Raw genomic sequence first — 23182 nt, forward strand, 5'->3', positions numbered from 1 at the left:
GTGTGTGGAGGTGTGTGTGTGTGTGTGTGTGTGTGTGTGTGTGTGTGTGTGTGTGGAGGTGTGGAGGTGTGTGTGTGTGAGTGGAGGTGTGTGGAGGTGTGTGGAGTTGTGTGTTTGTGGAGGTGTGTGTGTGTGTGTGTGTGTGTGGAGGTGTGTGTCTGTGTGTGTGTGGAGGTGTGTGTGTGGAGGTGTTTGGAGGTGTTTGGGGGTGTGTGTTTGTGTGTGTGTGTGGAGGTGTATGTGTGTGTGTGTGTATAGAGGTGTGTGTGGAAGTGTGTGTGGAGGTGTGTGTGGAGGTGTGTGTGTGTGTGTGTGTGTGTGTGTGTGTGTGTGTGTGTGTGTGTGGAGGTGTGTGTGTGTGTGTGTGTGTGTGTGTGTGTGTGGAGGTGTGTGCGTGTGTGTGTGTGTGTGTGTGTGTGTGTGTGTGGAGGTGTGTGTGTGGAGGTGTGTGTGTGGAAGTGTGTGTGTGGAGGTTTGTGTGTGTGGAGGTGTGTGTGTGTGTGTGTGTGTGTGTGTGTGTGTGTAGGTGTGTGTGTGTGTGTGTGTGTGTGTGCGTTTGTGTGGAGGTGTGTGTGTGTGTGGAGGTGTGTGTGGAGGTGTGTGAGTGTGTTTATAAATCGTTTTTGTGTCGGAGGTGTGTGAGTATGCATATAAATAAGTTGGGTGAGGGGATTCTGTATAATCTGTTTTAGTGGGGAGGAAGGATTTGACTGTGTGTCTGTGGAGGTGTGTGTGTGGAAGTGTGTGTGTATGGAGTTGTGTGTGTGTGTGTGTGTGTGTGTGTGTGGAGGTGTGTGGAGGTGTGTGTGTGTGTGTGTGTGTGTGTGTGTGTGTGTGTGTGTGTGTGTGTGTGTGTGTGTGTGTGTGTGTGTGTGTGTGTGGGAGGTGTGGAGGTGTGTGTGTGTGAGTGGAGGTGTGTGGAGGTGTGTGGAGTTGTGTGTTTGTGGAGGTGTGTGTGTGTGTGTGTGTGTGTGTGTGTGTGGAGGTGTGTGTCTGTGTGTGTGTGGAGGTGTGTGTGTGGAGGTGTTTGGAGGTGTTTGGGGGTGTGTGTTTGTGTGTGTGTGTGGAGGTGTATGTGTGTGTGTGTGTATAGAGGTGTGTGTGGAAGTGTGTGTGGAGGTGTGTGTGGGTGTGTGTGTGTGTGTGGAGGTGTGTGCGTGTGTGTGTGTGTGTGTGGAGGTGTGTGTGTGGAGGTGTGTGTGTGGAAGTGTGTGTGTGGAGGTTTGTGTGTGTGGAGGTGTGTGTGTGTGTGTGTGTGTGTGTAGGTGTGTGTGTGTGTGTGTGTGCGTTTGTGTGGAGGTGTGTGTGTGTGGAGGTGTGTGTGGAGGTGTGTGAGTGTGTTTATAAATCGTTTTTGTGTCGGAGGTGTGTGAGTATGCATATAAATAAGTTGGGTGAGGGGATTCTGTATAATCTGTTTTAGTGGGGAGGAAGGATTTGACTGTATGGCCTCATGCACACTTCCGTCGGCCGTTGTACTGCCGCTAATGACGGTTTCCGTGAATCACGGACCTCACACGGATGGCTTCCGTGTACAGTCCGTTGTTTCACGGACCAAATCAATGCAAATGCAGAGACTGTTCCGTCAAAAACGGGCAGGAGTAGGACCTGCCCTATTTTTGAGGGAACGGCGGCACGATTGAGTTAAAACAATGGAAGTGTGCATGGACCTATTGAAATAAATTTGTCAGGGTGCTATCAGTTCAAACAACGGATAGCACCCTGATGAAAAAAACTGAAGTGGGCATGAGGCCCAAGGCCTCAAGCACACAACCGTTGCCATTTATAGGGCTGCATATCACGGATCCGCAAAACAAGGACCGCACATAGAACTATACTGCTTGTAAAATGTACAAATGGCTTTATGCTCCAGTTACATTAAAATAAAAGTGAAAAAAAAGTTACACCTCATTGATTGGTTGATTAAGCAAACATTGTGAGTGGGAAGGAGATGTCGGGAAAGAGTTTGGGGGGGGGGGGGCGCCAAGGTGAATCTTTGCCCCGGGTGCAGGAGAAACTAGCTACGCCTCTGTCTAGGGGGAAAATGGGGAAATGTTTTTTTTTTGCACTTTTAATTTTTTTCTTTTTTTTTTACATAAAAAAAAAAACTTTGTTTAACTCATTTTTACTTTTTTTTATTAGTCCCCCTAGGTGACTTCAACCAGCGATCGTCAGATCGCTTGCACAATATACTGCAATACTAATGTAAGTACTTATGTGAGGGCTCAATAGATGCACAAAGACGGCGGACCTGGGGGCCTTCATTAGGCCCCCAGGCAGCCATAGAAACCATCGCCCCACCCCCGCGCGATTGCGTTGCGGGGGGCGCAATGAGCTGTTAGAGGGGGTCGCCCCCCTCTTTCTAATGAGTTAAATGCTGCGGTTGCTATTGACCGCAGCATTTAACGAGATAAACGAGCGGGATCGGACTCGAGCGAGATGCCGCTCTTTACTCTGTAACATACAGCAAACACTGGCATCGTATGGAGCGGGTTCACTCTGTGAACTCGTTCCATACTTCCCCTACCCAACTTTGGCGTATGGATACGTCAAATGTCGGGAAGGGGTTAATTAGAGAGCTGTCTTGTTATAGTGGCACAAGCTGGGCACCACATATTGGCATATCTATAGAAAAAAATCCCATTTTCACTCTGAAACATCGAGTGCACACTAATTTTTGCAAAACACCGGCAGGGTTAACATGCTCACTTCACCACTAGCTGAATACCTTGAGAGGTGTAGTTGCCAAAATGGGATCACTTCTGGGGGGGTTTCCACTGTTTTGGACCCACAGGGGCTTTGCAAATGCGACATAGCGACCAGAAACCAATCCAGCAAAATCTGCATTTCAAAATCCAAATGCCGCTCCTTCCCTTGTGAGCCCTACTGTGTGCCCAAAGAGCAGTTTATGACCACAAATGGGGTATTGCCATACTCGGAAGAAATTGCTTTAGAAATGTTGGGGTTCTTTTTTTCCTTTATTTGTTGAGAAAATGAAAAATTTTGAGCTAAATCTACGTCTTTTTATTTTCACTGCCCAATTCTAATAAATTCTATGAAAAACTTGTGGGGTCAAAATGCTCACTACACCCGTAGATGAATTCCTCAAGGGGTGTAGTTTCCTAAATAGAGTTAGTTTTTGGGTGTTTTCACTGTTTTGGTCCCTCAGGGGCTTTGCAAATGTGACATGGCCTCTGCAAATCATTCCTGCTAAATTTGAGCTCCAAAAGCCAAATGGCGCTCTTTCCCTTCTAAGCCCTGCCGTGTCCAAACAGCCATTTTCAACCACATTGTTTTATTCTGGAGAAATTGCTTTACAAATTTTGCAGTGCCTTTTCTCCTTTAGTCCTTGTGTAAATGAGAAAAAATTAGCTAAACCTACATTTTCTTTGAAAAAATGTAGATTTTCATTTTCATCACCTACTTCCAATAATTTCTGCAATAAACCTGTGGGGTCAAAATGCCCACTATACCCCTAGATAATTTCTTTGGTGGATGTAGTTTCCCAAATGGGGTCACTTTTAGTGGTGCCCTTCAAACATGGTGCCTAAAATATATTCTAACAAAAAGAAGGCCCAAAGAATCCACGCTAGGGCCACATGTGGGATATTTTCTAAATCTGCAGAACCTGGGCAATAAATTTTGAGTTGCATTTTTCTGGTATTTGTAAATGTCACCTCTATTTTGCTTTAATTCCTGTGAAACGTCTAAAGGGTTAAGAAACTTTCTAAATGCTATTTCGAATACTTTGAGGGGTGAAGTTTTTAAAATAGGATGACTTATTGAAGGTTTCTAATATATGAGGGACTCAAACCCACTTCACATCTGAACTGGCCCCTGTATAAATAGCCTTTTTAAATTTTCTTGAAAATGTGAGAAATTGCTGCTAAAGTTCTAACCTTGTAACGTCCTAGAAAAGTAAAAGGATGTTCAGAAGAACAATGCCAATCTAAAGTAGACATATGGGGAATGTTAATTAGCAACTATTTTGTGTGGTATAAATGCCTGTCGTACAAGCAGATACATTTAAATTTAGAAAAATGCTCATTTTTGCAATTTTTCGCTAAATTTTGGTGTTTTTCACAATTAAATACTGAATGTATGGAGCAAATTTTGCCAGTAATATAAAGTCCAATGTGTCATGACAAAACAGTCTCAGAATCCCTTGGATATGTAAAAGCATTCCGAAGTTATTACCACATAAAGTCAAACATGTCAGATTTGAAAAATGGGGCTCTGTCAGGAAGGTCAAAAGTGGCCAAAGAGGTCCCACCTCTGGGACCCGCACCTATCTTAAGAACGGGGCCCCCTAAACCATGTTCTACCTCTTTCTCGCTGCCTCCCGGACATTTCCTGACTTCAATGTCGGGAGTTACAAAAAAAAGCATAGTTTGCTGAGTTACACTGTTTCCGTAAGTCCCATAGAACCGAATGGTAGTTACGGAAGCAGCGTAGCTCGCATGCTACGCTGCTTCCGTAACTGCCATTCACTACTATGAGAATTATGGAAAGTTACAGAGGGTGACTTCCATGAAGTCAGGAAGAGGCTGGGCGGTAGCAAGAGCAAATTTTCAAATTTCATTTTTTTTTGCAGAAATTCATTTTTAATCTATTTTTTTTTTGTAACACAGAAGTTTTTACCAGAGAAACGCAACTCAATATTTATTGCCCAGATTCTGCAATTTTTAGAAATATCCCACATGTGGCCCTAGTGCGGTAATGGACTGAAACACAGGCCTCAGAAGCAAAGGAGCACCCAGTGGATTTTGGGGCCTCCTTTTTATTAGAAAATATTTTAGGCACCATGTCAGGTTTCAAGGGCTCTTTCGGTGCCAAAACAGTGGAAATCCACCAAAAGTGACCCCATTTGGGAAACTACACCCCTTGAGGAAATTATCTAGGGGTATAGTGAGCATTTTGACCCCGCAGGTTTTTTGCAGAAATTATTGGAAGTAGGCCGTGAAAATAAAAATCTTCATTCTTTCAAAGATAATGTAGGTTTAGCTAATTTTTTCTAATTTCCACGAGGACTAAAGGAGAAAAAGCACCACAACATTTGTAAAGCAATTTCTCCCGAGTAAAACAATACCCCACATGTGGTTATAAACGGATGTTTGGACACACAGCGGAGCTTAGAAGGGAAAGAGCGCTATTTGGCTTTTGGAGCTCAAATTTAGCAGGAATGGTTTGCGCAGGCCATGTTGCATTTGCAAAGCCCCTGAGGTACCAAAACAGTGAAAACGCCAAAAAAGTGACTCCATTGAGAAAACTACACCCCTTGAGGAATCCATCTAGGGGTGTAGTGAGCATTTTGCCCCCATAGGTGTTTCATAGATTTTATTAGAATTGGGCAGTGAAAACAAAAAAAATCCTTTTTCTTCAATAAGACGTAGCTTTAGCTCCAAATTTTTAATTTTCTCAACAAATAAAGGAAAAAAAGAACCCCAACGTTTGTAAAGCAACGTCTCTGGAGTACGGCAATACCCCACACGTGGTCATAAAATGCTGTTTGGGCACACGGCAGGGCTCAGAAGGGAAGGAGCGCCAGTTGCTTTTGGTGTAGAGATTTTGCTGCATTTGGTTTGGTTTCTGGGCGCTATGTTGCATTTGCAAAGTCCCTGTGGGACCAAAACAGTGTATCCCCCCCAGAAGTGACCCCATTTTGGAAACAACACCCTCAAGGTATTCACCTAGGGGTGTAGTGAGCATGTTAACCCCACAGGTGTTTTGCAGAAATTCGTGTGCACACGATGTGGGAGAATGAAAATGGTAATTTTTCCTTAGATACGCCAATATGTGGTGCCCAGCTTGTGCCACCATAACAAGACAGCTCTCAATTATTATGCGGTGTTTCCCTGTTTTAGAATCACCCTACATGTGGCCCTAATCTTTTGCCTGGACATTCGACAGGGCTCAGGAGTGAAAGAGTACCATGTAAAATTGAGGCCTAATTTGGCGACATATAAAGTATTGGTTCACAACTGCAGAGGCTTTGATGTGAAATAATAAAAGAAACCCCTGAGAAGTGACCCCATTTTGGAAACTGCACCCCTCAAGGCATTTATTAAGAGGTGTAGTGAGCATTTTCACCCCACGTGTCTTTTCCATAAACGATCGCGCTGCGGAAGGTACAAATTTAAATTTTTCCCTAGATATGCCAATTCAGTGTCAAATATGTCGTGCCCAGCTTGTGCCACTGGGGACACACACCCAAAAATTGTTAAAAGGGTTCTCCCGGGTATGGTGATGCCATATATGTGGAAGTAAACTGCTGTTTGGGCACACTGTAGGGCTCAGATGGGTGGGAGCGCCATTTGGGTTTTGGAGCGTGGAATTTGCTTGGTAATAGTTTTGTTTGGAGTATCACTGTTGTTTCCGTTTATAATGTGGGGCACATCTGAGCTGGGCAGAGTACATTAGGGGCATAGTCAGGTGGTATAATAATAAGGTAAAAAAAATAATAAAATGATCCATAGATGTGTATTACGCTGTGATCGATCCTTTCTGCACAGGCCGGTGTCGCACTGATAAATGTCCTTCCTTATGCCCCTTTTGGTCCACACTCCGCACCTTTGCAGTTTGGGGAATTTTGCCGGGAAAGTGTTGTCCTGGTATAATACGGGCACCGTCGCTTCCAGCAGATATGTTTGGGCCCTCCCCTTCCTGGTTCCCTAATTTTAGTGCCTTGATACATCGCCTTTTGAAACAGAAGAAATGTTCCCCTCGGGCCGGCACAACTGGATAATTTTCTTTCCTGAATCATTGGAGCCTTAACTTATTTTATTTTTTCATAGACGTAGTGGTATGAGGGCTCTTTTTTTACGGGACGAGCTGTAGCTTTTATTGGTACATATTGGGGTACAATCAACTTTTTGATCACTTGTTATCCTTTTTTTGGGAAGCAAGGTGACAAAAAAAAAAGAAATTCTGCCATAGTTTTTTAGTTGTATTTTTTTTTATACAGCGTTCAACATGCGTTATAAACTACATGTTACCTTCATTCTGCGGGTCAGTACGATTCCGTCGATACCAAATTTATAGAACTTTTTTTATAACTTTTTGCACAATAAAATTACTTTTGGAAAGAGAATGTATTTTTTCTGTCGCCAAGTTGTGAGAGCCATAACTTTTACATTTTTTCGTCGATGCAGCTGTTTTTTGCGAGACGAGGTATAGATTTTATCGGTACCATTTTTGGATACATGCGACTTTTTGATCACTTTTTATTTCAATTTTTGGAAGACAGTGACCAGTAATTATGGCAGTGTTCTTGAGGTTTTTTTTTTACGGCGTTCACTGCGCTGGATAAATAACATAATATTTTTATAGTTCAGGTCGTTACGGTCGCAGCGATACCAAATATGTATGGCTTTATTATTTTTTTCTATAATAAATGACTTGATAAGTGAAAAAGGGCGATTGTGTTTTGTGTTATTATTTTAAACTTTTATTGTATGTTTTACAACTTTTATTTTTACTTTTTTACACTTTTTTTTTACACTTTTCTTTAGTCCCACTAGGGGACTTGAATGTCCAACTGTTTGTTTGATGTTCTAATACATTGCACTACCTATGTAGTGCAATGTATTGGAACTGTCAGTTGTTCACTGACAGCAAGCCGATCAGGCTCCGCCTCTGGGCGGGGCCTAATCAGCTTACGTAATGGCAGACAGGAGCCCATTGTTAGGGCTCCTGTTGCCATAGTAACAGTCGCCAGCCTTGCCATCGCATGGCAAGGCTGCCGATTTTCTACAAACCTCTAGGATGCAGCGATCACAATGGATCGCTGCATCGAAGGGGTTAATGCCAGGAATCGGAGCTAGCTCCGGTTCCTGGTGATAGATCGGGGTGTCCGCTGTAACATACAGTGGACACCCACTGCTGATGACGCCAGCTCCGCTTCTGAGCCGGAAGCTAAGGCGGCGCCATCTTGCCGATGGTACCGGAAGCCTCCTGGGCCCCGCCGACGACGAGGCATAGGAGGATTCCGTTACAGGCTGATCGGGAGGTAAGCATTAGCCCTCCGATCGCCTTTGCAGCCACCGGCAACCCAGCGATCACGTTGCTGGGGTGTCGGTGGCTATAAACTCCTCACATGCTGCGATCTCTATTGAACGCAGCATGTGAGGGGTTAATCGGTCGGATCGGAGGCCAGCTCCGGTCCTGGCCGATACCTCAGGGTGCCAGCTGTAACATACAGCTGTCACCCGGCGGTGATGTTGCTGGCTCAGCTCCTGAGCCAGCTTCATCTCCATGATGTACAGTAACGTCAAAATGCGGTAAGACACCGGTTTTAATGACGTTAATATACGTGATCCGGCGGGAAGGGGTTAAAGTGTAACTAAACTACTAAAAAACTTCTGACATGTCATAGTGAAATGTCAGAAGTTTTGAACGGTGGGGGTCCGAGCACTGAGACCCCCATGGATCGCTATAACAAAGTGGCAGAAGGACCGCTGTGCCGCTTAGTTTCTGATCTGCTCTTCTTGAAAAGCCGAGCAAGTGGTGTACCACTCCGAGGAATGACGATCAGAAACGAAGCGGCTTAGCATTCAATCGAGTGCTTTTGCCGCTTCACTTTAGCGATCGGTGGGGGTCTCAGTGCTCAGACCCCCCACCGATTAAAAAGTCTGACATATCACTATGACATGTCAAAAGTTTTATATTAAGAATATATTCTGTGAGAAAAGAGAGAAATAGTAAAAATAAGGGCCAGCACCTATTAGACCCTCGCCCGCCCACCACCCTGTCCCTGATAACGGTATGCGCCGTTTGCATATTGCCAATGCTGCCTGTGGCAGCATATGGCAAATAGTAACAGCCAGGGATCAATCTGAGTGGTCCCTGCAGTGATCTATGTAAGTCTGTTTAGAAAATACAACAAGGACATTGGCTGTCTTCCTCTCCCCTCACTGTAGTTGATCTGTGAGTGAAGAGAGAGACACTATAACCAAATCCTGAGCTGTACAAATGAAGTAAAGTGAAAAAAACCACAAACTTTTCATGTCTGTGCCCCCTGATCACCCCATTTGTGCCCCCTCATCCCCTGTGTGAGCACAAGTGATCAGCCAGTTTTACATATATTTTTTGGCGCTGGATTTAGGAATCTATTTATCTACCTAGTGATAAACTTTTTTTTTTTTTCTTAGTTTGAAAAAAAATAGCAAAAAACAAAGAAAATGTTTTTTAGACATAAAACGTAAAAAAACGTAGTAGCCTAATGGTTACAGTTCTACCTAAATAATGGCTCAGAGAAGGTTTACTGTGGAGCAAGCGTACACCTTGATATGCTCCGGCAGTTCAGGCAGCCACACCGACTGCTTCAGAGGTGGAACTTTTTTCAGACAGTGACGGCTCAAGTTATACTTCTACCTCTGGACCCCAGGCCCTATGGTGGTAGAATCAATTGTTGCTGTCAAATCCCCGGTGCAGGGTCAAGTGGTGCAGGGCCTCCCATGTTCTGGGATCCTGCAATTTAATTTACCTCCAGGTCCCGCAACTGTCAGCAATCCCAGGAATAAATGTGGATGTTGCTAATTATACCCCTTTGAACTTCTTCCACATATTTGTCAGTGACCAAGTCCTGGAGTTAATTGTCCAATAGACATATATCTATGCAAGACAGTTTATTGCACAGAAACCCACATCCATCTACTCATCATGGACCCCTACTAGTGTCCCTGAGCTTAATTTTTTTTTAGGCCTAATCTAAATATGGGGTTGGTCAAAAAAAACAACTATCCGCTCTTACTGGGCATCAAGAGCTGTCCACACTACCCCTGTATTTGCAGCAGTTATGTCCCGATACCGATATGAATCTATAATGCGCTTCATGCATTTTACAGATACCTCCCAAGTCCCCCAAAGAAATTAACCAAGCTACGGTCGCCTTAATAAATTGAGGCCTTTAATTTCCCTCCTACAAGAATCTTTCGTCAAATTCTACACCCCAGATCAAAATTTATCGGTGGATGAATCCCTGATTAGCTACAAAGACCGTCTTTCATTCCGGCAGTTCATCCCCTCCAAAAGTGCAAAATATGGCGTTAAACTATATAAAGTGTGCTAGAGCACAACAGGTTACACCTGTGGTTTCTTGATCTATGAAGGCAAAGACCGCCAAATTAATCCCCCAGGCTGCCCATAGACAATTGGCACATCTGGCAAAATTGTGTGGGACCTAATGGTGCCATTCCTGCACCAAGGGTACCACGTCTACACTAATAATTTTATAGCAGTGTCCCCCTTTTTAAATCCCTCCATGCTGCAAATACAGGGGCCTGCTAAACAGTCCATAAAAACAGAGTGGGATTCCCAAAGCAATTGGTGTCCAGACGTGTGGAAAGGGGGGCGTCATTCACACTGGTAAGCGAGCAGTTACTTGTAGTAAAGTGGAATGAGAAGAAGGACATCTATATGTTGTCCACTATGCATCCAGGCACCACGGTGGCTGTTAGAGAGAGGGGGCCATCGTGGAAAAGCGTAGGCCTGTCTGTGTGACAGAGTACAATAAATTCATGGGGGTGTAGATCTGTCGGACCAGATGCTTCAACTGTATTTAGTGAAGCGGAAGACCAGGGCCTGGTACAAAAAGGTAGCAATCTACCTAATTCAGATCACTACCTATAATGGGTTTGTACTTTATAAAAAAACACAAGGAACGCTCACCTTCCTCCAGTTCCAGGAGGAGGTTATTGAGCGTCTCCTATTTTACTCCAATGACCCTGCATAACCCTACAAGTCTGACGATGTGCAAAGTCTTTCAGAGCGCCATTTTCTTCACCCCGTCCCTTCCACCGAGACGCAAAGATATCCCCAAAAAAAGGTGCCGGATTTCCAGTAAGCATGGAAGGAGGAGGGATAGTCGATTCTACTGCCCGATGTGCCCATTTCAACTAAATTTAAATTTATATTTTCATTTTAGTTTGTGGGCTTTCCAAGTGGGGAGGAATTCTTTTGGGAGAGGTAGTAGAGTTTATTTATTCAGAAAATATTTTAACCCTTTCATATTTTAGATCATTTTTTTTCTTTTGAACAAAGCTGTTATTTTTATTAATATTTCTAATTGGTGATACGGGCATGATCTTTTTTTTTTATTTGGAGGATCACTAATAATCGAGCTGTTCCTAATCAATACACTATGGGCTTTACTACATTTGGGTTTTCGCAGGACCTCCTGCATCCGACAATGCTTCTGGAAATACTGACATCATTTTGGGGATTAGTGATCCTTTAGGGTATATTCACACGCTTAAAAAAAACGTCTGAAAATACGGAGCTGTTTTCAAGCCAAAACAGCTCCTGATTTTCAGCTGTTTTTTAAGCAACTTGCGTTTTTTGCGGCGTTTTTTACGGCCGTTCTTGGAGCTGTTTTTCTATTGAGTCAATGAAAAACGGCTCCAAAAACGGCTCAAGAAGTGACATGCACTTCTTTTTACGTTGCTTTATTTTACGTGGCCGTTTTTAAAATCGCCCTGTGGGAACGGAACGCCGTTTTTCCCATTGAAATTAATGGGCAGATGTTAGGAGGCGTTCAGCCCCCCGCATGTTTAGACGTTTTTCGGGGCGTTTACGGCTCGAAGAACGGCTGAAAATCGCCTGTGTGAACATACCCTTACTGTTCCTATAGATGGTTTTGGACACTGCCCCTTTATATATACTTTAACCGTTGGTTGTTTTGTGCACATAACAGTTCCTACCTTGCTGGGCAGAATCAGTTGGCACGTTCGTCATATAGGGATTGATGGAGCTAAAGAGACGTTGTACAACCAGTCACTGAAAAAAAAAAACCTTGTCATGACAGCCGTGCAGGTGTTGAGTGAACAGACTCGAGTTTGCAACATAGTTGGATGCATTTTCCTCCATTATTTTTTTTAAAATATTGCCCGTCACTCCAGTATAGTTTATTTTTTCCTCTCTGACTGATTTTATATTAGGACAGAATTCTGTCCACAATGACATCAGATGAGGGACAACTGCTTCTTTAGCAAGCCATAGTCATAAGTACAGGCAAATACGTCTATAGCGACATGCATCCGTTATAAATACACAGCTTCACTTCTCTTTTGCATGCTCACTACACCACTAGATGAATACCTTTAGGGGGTCTAGTTTTTAAAATGGGGTCATTTCTGGGTGTTTTTTTTTTTTGCTCAGGCAGCTCATTGCTTCTAAATGCTTGATATGGGGCCTATAATTTATTCAATTGTGCCCTGAAAGCCTCCATGTGCTCCCTTCCTTTTGGGCCCTGCCATGCGTCCAGGCAGCGTTTTAGGGCCACAATGAGGGTACTTTTGAAAACAGGAGAAACAGCTTGATGGATTTTGGGGTGTGTTTCTTCATTCTCATGTTCGCTTTACAAAGAAATCTGTCTTTACAATGACACATTTGTGTAAAAAGTGGAATTTTATTTTTTTCCACGTGCTTTACATTAAATTTAGCAAAAAACTGTGGGGTCAAAATGTTTGTGGCATCAAAGGGCGTCTAGTTTTCTAAATGGGGTAATTTATGGGGAGTTTCTATCGGTCTAGCAGCTCAAAGCCTCTCCAAATATGCGGTGGGGTCTAAAACATTTTCAAGCAAAATATGTATCCTGAAAGCCTCCAGGTGCTCCCTTCCTTTTGGGCCCTGCCGTGTGTTCAGGCCGCGTATTAGGGCCACAATGGTGGTATTTATGAAGACAGGAGAAACAGGGTGATAGATTTTTGGGTGTGTTTCTTTATTCTCATGTTCGCTTTACAAAGAAATCTGTCTTTACAATAACACGTTTGTGGAAAAAGTGGAATTTTATTTTTTTTCACCTGCTTTGCATGAGTTCTTACAAAAAAACTGTGGGGTCAAAATACTCACTACACTTCTAGATAAATACCTTAATAGGTATAGTTTTCAAAATGGGGTCATTTGTGGGGGTTTCCATCATTCTGACCCCTATGAGGCCCTGAAAACCTGGTGCAGGAAAACAAAATGTACTTCAAAATGTATGAAATGATTATTAAATTTGTAAGTCTTCTAAATTGTTCAAAATGTATTTTATTTTTTCAAAATTGCTGCTGGAATAGAGTAAAGAGATGGAAATATATATTTAATTAAAAAAATGTACAGTATGTATGTACACATATGTGACATATTGCCAGTTCCAAATAGGGAAAAATGTTAATGTTAATTTTTACAAAATGTCATAAATTTAGATATTTTTTCATTAATTTACACAAATCGTATCAGTCTACTTTTACCAATAAAATAAAGTACAACATGGGACAAAAAAACGATGTCAGAATTCCTTGGATATGCAAAACTATTGCAGAATTATTCTCTGATAAAGTCACACATACCAGATTTGACAAATCTGGCTTGGTCATTAAGGTCCAAACAAGCTTGGTCATTAAGGGGTTAAAGAGAGGTGATACCTTTTTTTTTATTCTTTTTTTTTGTTTCTCTAATAAAACAGTGTGTTTGGTGCAACTTTCTAAATACTTTTTATTAAAAATTATTTTTACTTTTTGAGATACAGCTGCTTTATATCCTGAATAAATAGCGTCTGTATCTAGTGCTAAAACCTGTATCCGTCAGGTTAGTCGCACTGACGGGTACTGTGTCAGCGGGTTGGGGGGGGGGTCGAATTGCGTGCGAGGGGAGAGAAGGGGGCCCAAGTTGTGTCAACAGCCCAAGGCACAGGGTACACTTAATCCGCCACTGCTGAGTGACCACACCCAGCACTCTGGGTCAAGTCATATAACATTGTAACAATATGCAGCCCATTATTGCCCCAGATATACTACAGTAGTTTGCGAAATTTTACTGGGAAAGTGTTGCCCTGGTATAACACGGGTGCCCTCGCTTCCAGCAGATGTGCTATGTCCCTTCCCTTCCTAGTTCCTAAATACTAGGGCCCTGAAACTGAAGGAATGTTCCCCTCTGGTCTTCAGATCGGGATGTTTTTTCATCGCCGCATTACTAGTGCCATAACTTTTTTATTTTTCGGTTGATGGAGCAGACACATTTAGTGGCGATTCACAGGTATTGCAGCCTTCTTCTCCCATTGAATTCAGATGCTCATCTCATGAACAGTGCGGCCCTGCTGTCTCCTTCTGTGTATTACATGAGAGGTGTGCAGTATGGGTAATATAAAAGTCCATGCGGAACAGTCCAAGAGGACAAAACACAGTAGTAGAGTATATTACAGTAATCAGTAAGTGCTGCACAATGTTATTTATTACATATAATTGGGGGTACACTTTATATTATGAAATTATTAGAATCTAGGCTATAGATGGAATCTATGAGGTGTTTTCCCAAAAATGGATTGGACTGAAATAAAAACATCAAGTGACAGAACCAAATACTAAACAAACTGAAAAAATCACATAACATATAACAGAATACCTTCCGCAGGGGCGTAGCTAGGGGGGGGCAGGCGGGGAATGTGCCCCGGGCGCAGTTCAGAGGGGGGCGCCAGCGCCACCTCCTCCTGCACTATAATTGTACGTGTGTCGCAAGGACACAGGTACAATTAGAAGCAATGAATGACCGGGCACGTTCCGTGCCCGGCCTTTCCGCGCCTTTCCACGAATGAAGCAACTGGTACCTTTTGTACCAGTAAAGCTTCCGTCGATGAAAGGCGCTGACTGACTGACAGGGAAAGTCATCCTGCCCAGCCAATCAGCGCCTTTCTTAGATGCTGTGTTCAACTCCCTGAAGACCTGCGCAGAAGAGAGCAGGTCTCCATGGCTGCCGGACGGCGTGGGAGCGGGAATAAGGTGAGTTTGAATTTTTTTATTTTTTTAAATTGTAATAAAAGTGTGTGGCTGTATCTGCGAGGGGAGGGGGGAACTTTGTCTACACGGGGGGGGGGGACTTTGTCTACACGGGGGGCCTTTATCTACGGGGGGGGGGGGCTTTATCTACAGGGGAACTATATCTACAGGGGAACTATATCTACAGGGCTGGGCTATATACAGAGGAACTATATCTACAGGGGGGCTATATACTGGAGTGGGCTGTCTATAGAGCACCATATACAGGGGTGGGCTATAGCTACACCTGTAGATATAGCCCACCCCTGTATATGGTGCTCCATAGATAGCCCACCCCTGTTTATAGCCCCCCTGTAGTTATAGTCACCCTGTATATAGCCCAGCCCTGTAGATAGAGCCCCCCCTGTAGATATATTCCCCCTGTATATAGCCCACCCCTGTATATAGCCCCCTGTAGATATAGCCCCTCTGTAGATATAGCCCCCCTGTGTATAGCCCACCCCTGTTGATATAGCCCCCCTGTGTATATCCCAGCCCTGTGTATATCCCAGCCCTGTGTATAGCCCAGCCCTGTGTATAGCCCAGCCCTGTAGATATGGTCCCCCTGTAGATATGGTCTCCCTGTAGATAGCCCAACCCTGTATATAGTCCCCCTGTAGATATAGTCCCCCTGTAGATATAGCCCACCCCTGTATATAGTCCCCCTGTAGATATAGCCCACCCCTGTATATAGTCCCCCTGTGGATATAGCCCACCCCTGTATATAGTATCCCACAAATAGCTCCCCCTATAGTGCTCCACAGAAAGCCCACCCCTGTATATAGCCCCCTTGTACATATAGTCCACCCCTGTATATAGTGCTCCACAGATAGCCCACCCTTGTATATAGCATATACAGGGGTGGGCTATCTGTGGAACACTATATACAGGGGTGGACTATCTAGTGGAGCACTATATACAGGGGTGGACTATATGTACAAGGGTGGGCTATATACAGGGGTGGGCTATCTGTGAAACACTATATACAGGGGTGGACTATATGTGGAGCACTATATACAGGGGTGGGCTATATCTACAGGGGGGCTACATACATGGTTGGGCTATCTGTAGAGCTCTATATACAGGGGTGGGCTATATCTACAGGGGGCTATATACAGGGGTGGGCTATCTGTAGAGCACTATAGGGGGAGTTATTTGTGGGACACTATATACAGGGGTGGTCTATATGGGGGCACTATCTACAGGGGCCCTATGGCAGGCACTATCTACAGGGGGCACAGTGTGTGTGTGGGACACGGTGTATGGTGCTATTATAATTAGAGGTGCAGTGTATGGCGCTATTATATGTAGGGGCGTAGTGTGTGGTATAATGATAACGTTATATTTATTTATAGGTGCAGAAATGTAGGTAAAGTGAGAAGCTGAAGACATCTGAGCGGCAAACTGCAGAAATGGGCTGTGACCGGGAGAAGTCATCATAGAGGTCTGGACCGGATGGAGAGGAAGAACTAGAATCTGAGACGTCACCGGTGAGTCACTTAATGTAAATGTTTGTTCTGCCTCTAATCAGTATTGTAGTCACTGTATGATGTGCAGAGAGATGATGGGTGGTATGATTATGATAGGATTTATTTTTTGTGAAACAGCATCTCCCAGCATATCCTTATCATTGTTTGGGCCATGCTGGGAGCTGTAGTTGTACGCCGTACACACCTATACACCAGGGGTTGCACTAAATTGAGCTGTATTTGTGCTGGTGTTGTATATATGTAGTGAGCTTGCTTCTGGGGCTGTATATATGTACTGAGCTTGGTTCTGGTGTTGTGTATAGAACCATATTGCTTGTGAAATGTACAAATGTTTATATGCTCGAGTTACATAAAAAGAAATGACACGTCGATTGGTAGAGAAAACAAACACGGCGAGGGGGAAGGAGATGTCGGGAAAGAGGTTGCGGGGGGCGCCAAACGGAATCTTTGCCCCGGGTGCTGGTGAACCTAGCTACGCCTCTGGCTTCCGGAAAGATCCATGATTACTGACACTGAAGAACTATCTACACAGCTCTGTATATAATATTCACTGATATGTTCTTCATCAATGTACCTGCTGCTCACATACCAATGCTCATTGTGACATCACTACTACATACCAGTGCTCATTGTGACATCACTTCTACATACCAATGCTCATTGTGACATCACTACTACATACCAATGCTCATTGTGACATCACTACTACTATAAGGGCAGCTCTCCCAGGGCGGGGCCTTTAGAATCTTGCTGATTGGTTCTTGTGCGCTGCACGTCTCGTTAATTAGCAAAGTGATTACAAAATGTTGAGGAAAGTGAAGAAAGGTTTGAAACTCGATAAGAGTTCCAGTCTGACCCGGGCCGAAAAAAATATCTGGTAAGTGAAGGAGGAGAATCTCAAGTGTTTCTAAAATGTTTAGATTTCCACAATATTATTAAACACGAGATGATGTTTTGTAGAAACATTTTGTCTCTACAAAGCTTGTCCCTGTTCACACTGGGAATAAATAAATCCTGTATTTTATAGTGTGAACAAAGGTTTATTTCTTCAGGTTATGTAAGAGAAGTAGATATCCCAGATCTGCTGTTCCATCAGGAATCATAACAAGGGATTGTGTGTTTTACCCCCAGAGCTGCTGGATCCCAGCTACAGACAATCTGCCCTGGGATGTTCAGATACTGATTTCTCCTGCATTACAATGACTATTGAGCAGTAATCATATTTGTACAGTATATGTATGTGGAGAATATATATAGACACAGACCTTGCACTTGACATGCATTTAACTTGTGCACAACTTTTCTTTATGTCCATGTCTTTCTGATTAATATTCATGTACATGTAACTCAGTGTAACTCTATGGACTGTAACTGTCACTCGCAGTTTACATTGGAGCCATCACTCCACAAATAATAAATGTATCTCCAGTCTTATAGAGGGAGTTATGAGTATGGGGCCCCCCTCTATTACCTCATATGGCCCAATAGGTCAGTATAACCCCTTCCCTCTTTGGCCGCTTTTGACCTTCCTGACAGAGCCTCATTTTTCAAATCTGACATGTTTCACTTAATGTGGTAATAACTCCGGAATGCTTTTACCTATCCAAGTGATTCTGAGATTGTTTTCTCGTGACACATTGGACTTTATGTTACTGGCAAAATTTGCCCGATACATTCAGTATTTAATTGTGAAAAACACCAAAATTTAGCGAAAAATTGCAAAAATTAGCATTTTTCTCAATTTAAATGTATCTGCTTGTAAGACAGGCAGTTATACCACACAAAAATGCTGCTAACTAACATCCCCCATATGTCTACTTTAGATTGGCATCGTTTTTTGAACATCATTTTATTTTTCTAGGACGTTACAAGGCTTAGAACTTTAGCAGCAATTTCTCACATTTTCAAGAAAATTTCAAAATGATATTTTTACAGGGGCCAGTTCAGTTGTGAAGTGGATTTGAGGTCCTTAGATATTAGAAACCCCCAATAAGTCACCCCATTTTAAAAACTGCACCCCTCAAAGTATTCAAAACAGCATTTAGAAAGTTTCTTAACCCTTTAGACATTGCACAGGAATTAAGGCAAAGTAGAGGTGAAATTTACAAAGTTCATTATTTTTTTCCAGAAATTCATTTTGAATCCATTTTTTTTGTACCACAGAATGTTTTACCCAAGAAATGCAACTCAATATTTATTGCCCAGGTTCTGCAGTTTTAGGAAATATCCCACATGTGGCTCTAGTGTGCTACTGGACTGAAGCACCGGCCTCAGAAGCAAAGGAGCACCTGGTGGATTTTGGGTCTCCTTTTTATTAGAATATATTTTAGGCACCATGTCAGCTTTGAACAGGTCTAGTGGAACTAAAACAGTGGAAACCCCCCAAAAGTGACCCCATTTGGGAAACTACACCCCTCAAGGAATTTATCTAGGGATGTAGCAAGCATTTTGACCAGCCAGTTTTTTTGCAAAAATTTTTGGAACTAGGCCATGAAAATGAATATCTACATTTTTTCAAATAAAATGTAGGTTTAGCTAATTTTTTTTCATTTCCAAAAGAACTAAAGTAGAAAAAGCACCACAATATTTGTAGAGCAATTTCTCCCGAGTAAAACAATACCCCACATGTGATAATAAACAGTTATTTGGACACACAGCAGGGCTTAGAATGGAAAGAGCGCCATGAGGAAATTATCTAGGAGTACAGTGAGCAGTTTGACCCCACAGGTGTTTTACAGAACTTATTGGAAGTAGGCCGTAAAAATGAAAATCTACATTTTTTCAAATAAAATGTAGGTTTAGGTATTTTTTTTTCATTTCCACAAGGACAGAAGGAGAAAAAGCACCATAAAATTAGTAAAGCAACTTCTCCCGAGTAAAACAATACCCCACATGTGGTCACAAACATCTGTTTGGACACACGGTAGGGCTCAGAATGGAACTAGCACCATTTGGATTTTGAATAGTGTCTGGGCGCCATGTCACATTTGCTGAGCCCCTGTAGTACTAGTACAGTGGAAACACCCCAAAATTGACTCCATTTGGGAAACTGCACCCCCTGAGGAATCATATAGGGGTATAGTGAAAATTTTGATCCCAAAGGTTTTTTGCTGAATTAATTAGAATTAAGCTATGAAAATGAAAAATAATTTTTTTTTCCAACAAGATGTAGTTTTAGATCAACATTTTTCATTTTTACAAGGAATAGAGAAGAAAAAGCACCCCAACATTTGTAAAGTAATTTCTCCCGAGTACGGTAACACCCCATATGTGGTTATAATAGGCTGTTTACATATATGGTAGCATTCAGAAGAAAAGGAGCGGTACTTATCTTTTGGAGCGTAGAATTTGCTGGAATGGTTTGCGGACGCCATGTTGCATTTGCAAAACCCCTGATGTACAAAACAAAAGTGACCCCGTTTTAGAAACTACACCCCTAAAGGCATTTATCAAGGGGTGTAGTGAGAATTTAGACTCCACAGGTGTTTTTCAGAAATGAATACGCAGTGGATTGTGCAAAGTGAAAATTGCAATTTTTCCACTGATCTGCCTATTCATCGCACAATATGTTGTGCCCCTGGAGAATCTAACCCCATAAATTGTTAAGCGGGTTCTCCCGGGTATGGTAATGCCTTACTTGTGGCCATAAATTGCTGTTTGGGCACGCTGTAGGGCTAAGAAGGAATAGACCGCCATTTTGAGCATGGATTTTGCTTGGTAGTTTTGTTTGAGTTTTGCTGGTATTTCTGTTTATAATGTGGGGGCATGTGTAATCTGTGCGGAGAACATCAGGATATATGTAATCTGTGCGGAGAACATCAGGATATATGTAATCTGTGCGGAGAACATCAGGGCATAATAAGAGGGTATAATAATGCGGTAAATAATACAATTCTCCATAGATGTGTGTTACGCTGTGAAGCGATCCGTTATGCACAGGCCAGTGTAACACTGATAAACGGTTTTCTTTCTTATCCCCCTTTTGTAACGCTCTGCACCTTTTGGGGACTTTTTCTCCTTCGTTGTTTGGGAAATATTGCTGGGAAAGTTTTCCGCTGGTATAATACGGGCGCCCTCGCTTCCAGCGGATGTGCTATGTCCCTTCCTTTTCCTAGTTCCTAAATACTAGGGCCCTGAAACTGAAGGAATGTTCCCCTCCGGCCTGCACATTCAGATGTTTTTTCATCACCGCATTACTAGTGCCGTAACTTTTTTGTTTTTCAGTTGATTGAGCGGTGTGCAGGCTTGTTTTTTGCGAGACGGGCTGTAGATTTTATTGGTACCATTTTGGAACACATACGACTTTTTGATCACTTTTTATTTCATTTTTTGGTAAAGGAAATTACCAAAAACAAACAATTCTGGAATCGTTTTTTATTGTTTTTTTTATCGGCATCCACAGTGCGCCATAAATTACATGTTAGCTTTATTCTGCGGGTCGATACGATTACGGCGATACCAAATTTATATAGTTTTTTTTATGTATTGCAGCTTTTGCACAATAAAATCACTTTTTTTATAAAATCATTTGTTTTCTATGTCGCCATATTCTAAAACCCATAACTTTTTTATTTTTGCGTGCACAAAGCGGTGTCAGGGTTTATTTTTTGCGGGACGGATTGTCGTTTTTATTAGTACTATTTTGGAGTAAATGTGACTTTTTGATCACTTTTTATAGCATTTTTTGGAAGGAAATGTGACCTAAAAACAAAGATTCTGGCGTTGTTTTTCATGTTTTTTTTTACGGCGTTCACTGTGCGGGATAAATTACATAATAGTTTTGTAGTTTGGGTCGTTACGGACGCGGCGATACCAATTATGTATAGTTTTGTTTTTTTTTTATGGGTTTTCCCATAATAAAAGACTTACTATGGGAAAAAAGTCAGTTTAGCTTTATTTTTATTTGAAATGTGTGTGTTTTTATTGTTTTACCACATTTTTATTATCTTTTTTTTACTTTTCTGACTTGTCCCACTAGGGGACATGAGGGCCTGATGCCCCGATCGCTACTCTAATACACTGCACTACATACGAAGTGCAGTGTATTAGCGCTGTCAGTTATTCACTGACAGCAAGCCTATGAGGACACGCCGCAGGCGGGTCCTCATCGGCTCCCGTACAAGGCAAACTCGGACGCCATTTTCTGGCGTCCGATTGCCACAGCAACCCAGCGATTGCATCACTGGGTTGCCGGTAGGGTGAAAACCTATCAGATGCTGCGCTCTATTGAGCGCAGCATCTGAGGGGTTAATCTGCCGGATCGGAGAGTAGCTCCGGTGCTGGCAGTTACAGGAGGGTGCCAGCTGTATAATACAGCTGTCACCCCGCGGTGATGGTGCCGGCTCTGCTTCTGAGCCCGCACCATCACTGCGCCGTACATCTACGGCGCTTTGCGGGAAGCACCTCCCGACAGCGCCGTACATGTACGGCGCATGTCGGGAAGGGGTTAATGGTGGACAAGCTTGTAAGGGCTGTTTGCATGGAGTAATAACCCCCACTACCCTAATACTGCTATTTAGATATGATTTATGGAGGAATGTGTTGTATTATATATATATATATATATATCTCTATCAGTATATTTATGTACTGAATGGCCACTTTCTTAGAGACACCTGCACTTTCACGGTTAGAGCTTCCCTTTATGAAAATTAGACATTAGTCATTAGACCCTGCGGTGCAGCATTAGATCAAGTATTTGTATGTTGAGAAAAACCACTGTGCTCACTATTTAGCAATGTTGATTTCTACTTTATTCAGCATAAGCAGTAGTGGGATGTGGAGTGTTAACCTACGGCAGTTTCACGTGTACCCTTATACTTTGTAAAGGCCTCGGCGTTATATAGAAACAAGGCAACTTTAAATCGTACATTACAGTGATACATAAGACACAACAAATGTTTGGACAGAGTCTACGCAGTTACATCTGTATAAGATGAATAGAATAACATACTTTAACTTAAAAAATGCACTTAGATCTTTGCGATCAATAAGACCTAATGGAACGAGGGCTTCCGCCTGTAAGATCAATTTCTGCCTCTTTTTTGAAGCAAAAGGTTATGTCTATTCCCCCCCTGTGAAAGCGTGTTTAATGCACAAAATGCCCGCAATCCACATTCCCCTGGGATTACCTCCATGATATGTAAGCATGCGTTCACTAAAAGGAGGAGATCCCTACCTTGTACCCAATAGATCGTACATGCTGCCTGAATCTCTTGAATATCGGGTGGATGGTCCTCCTGATGTAATAGAGATTACAGGGACACATGACAATACACACAACAAATTCGGTTCTACAGATGTTATCCACTTTAGTCGTCAAGCCTCCTAATTTCAATCCTTGCACGATTGAGTTGGCTGCAGAATCTGCAGTGTCCAGATCTATAATCTCCTCTCGGAGCCAACTCAATCGTGGAAAGAACCTGAAATAAGGAGGGAAACTATAGTCACACAGTTTAACCGCTTCCCGACCGCCCACTGTATATTCACGTCGGCACTTGCTGGGCTCTGTGCAGTGCCGACGTGAATTCACGGTGGGTGTTAAAAGCGCGATCCGGGTGTCTCAGAGTAGCGCTGACACCCGGATCGCGCTGTTATCACCTGCCTCTGGTCCCGGAGATATGATCGGGACCTGATTAGTTCAGGTCCCGGTCATGTGATCGCAGGGAAAGTGTGTTGTAGCAACGAACTGGAAAGTTTGTTGCTATAACAAAGTGGAACGTTTGTTGCTACAACAAACTTTCCCGGGGACCGATTGCGGGTGCTGCAGTCGGTTATAAGGCAGAACCGGGGGCCATATAACAGCGCCCGGGTCTGCCATGCACAGCAGCCTATGAGAACCAGCCGGATGCTGGCTCTCATAAGCTTCCTGTCAGTGTGACTCTCAGCGTCACACTGACA

The 23182-nt window shown here is 42.9% G+C and overlaps 1 protein-coding gene across 2 annotated transcripts in view; it reads left to right on the forward strand.

Annotated features, from left to right (window-relative positions):
* Nucleotides 1-23182, forward strand: part of LOC142696296 (uncharacterized) — a 38942-nt gene that overhangs the window by 8288 nt on the left and 7472 nt on the right. Inside the window, exon 1 of one of the 2 annotated variants that reach the window (XM_075847625.1) lies at nucleotides 17045-17159. The exons of the other annotated variant lie outside the window; for it this stretch is intronic. Within the exon in view, the coding sequence (XP_075703740.1) occupies nucleotides 17086-17159 (74 nt within the window). The 5' untranslated portion in view covers nucleotides 17045-17085. Of the gene's footprint in view, nucleotides 1-17044; nucleotides 17160-23182 lie in introns of those variants that run through there. 2 annotated transcript variants of the gene reach the window in all.

Source organism: Rhinoderma darwinii, assembly GCF_050947455.1.
Source record: "Rhinoderma darwinii isolate aRhiDar2 chromosome 5 unlocalized genomic scaffold, aRhiDar2.hap1 SUPER_5_unloc_51, whole genome shotgun sequence".
NCBI lineage: Eukaryota > Metazoa > Chordata > Amphibia > Anura > Rhinodermatidae > Rhinoderma > Rhinoderma darwinii.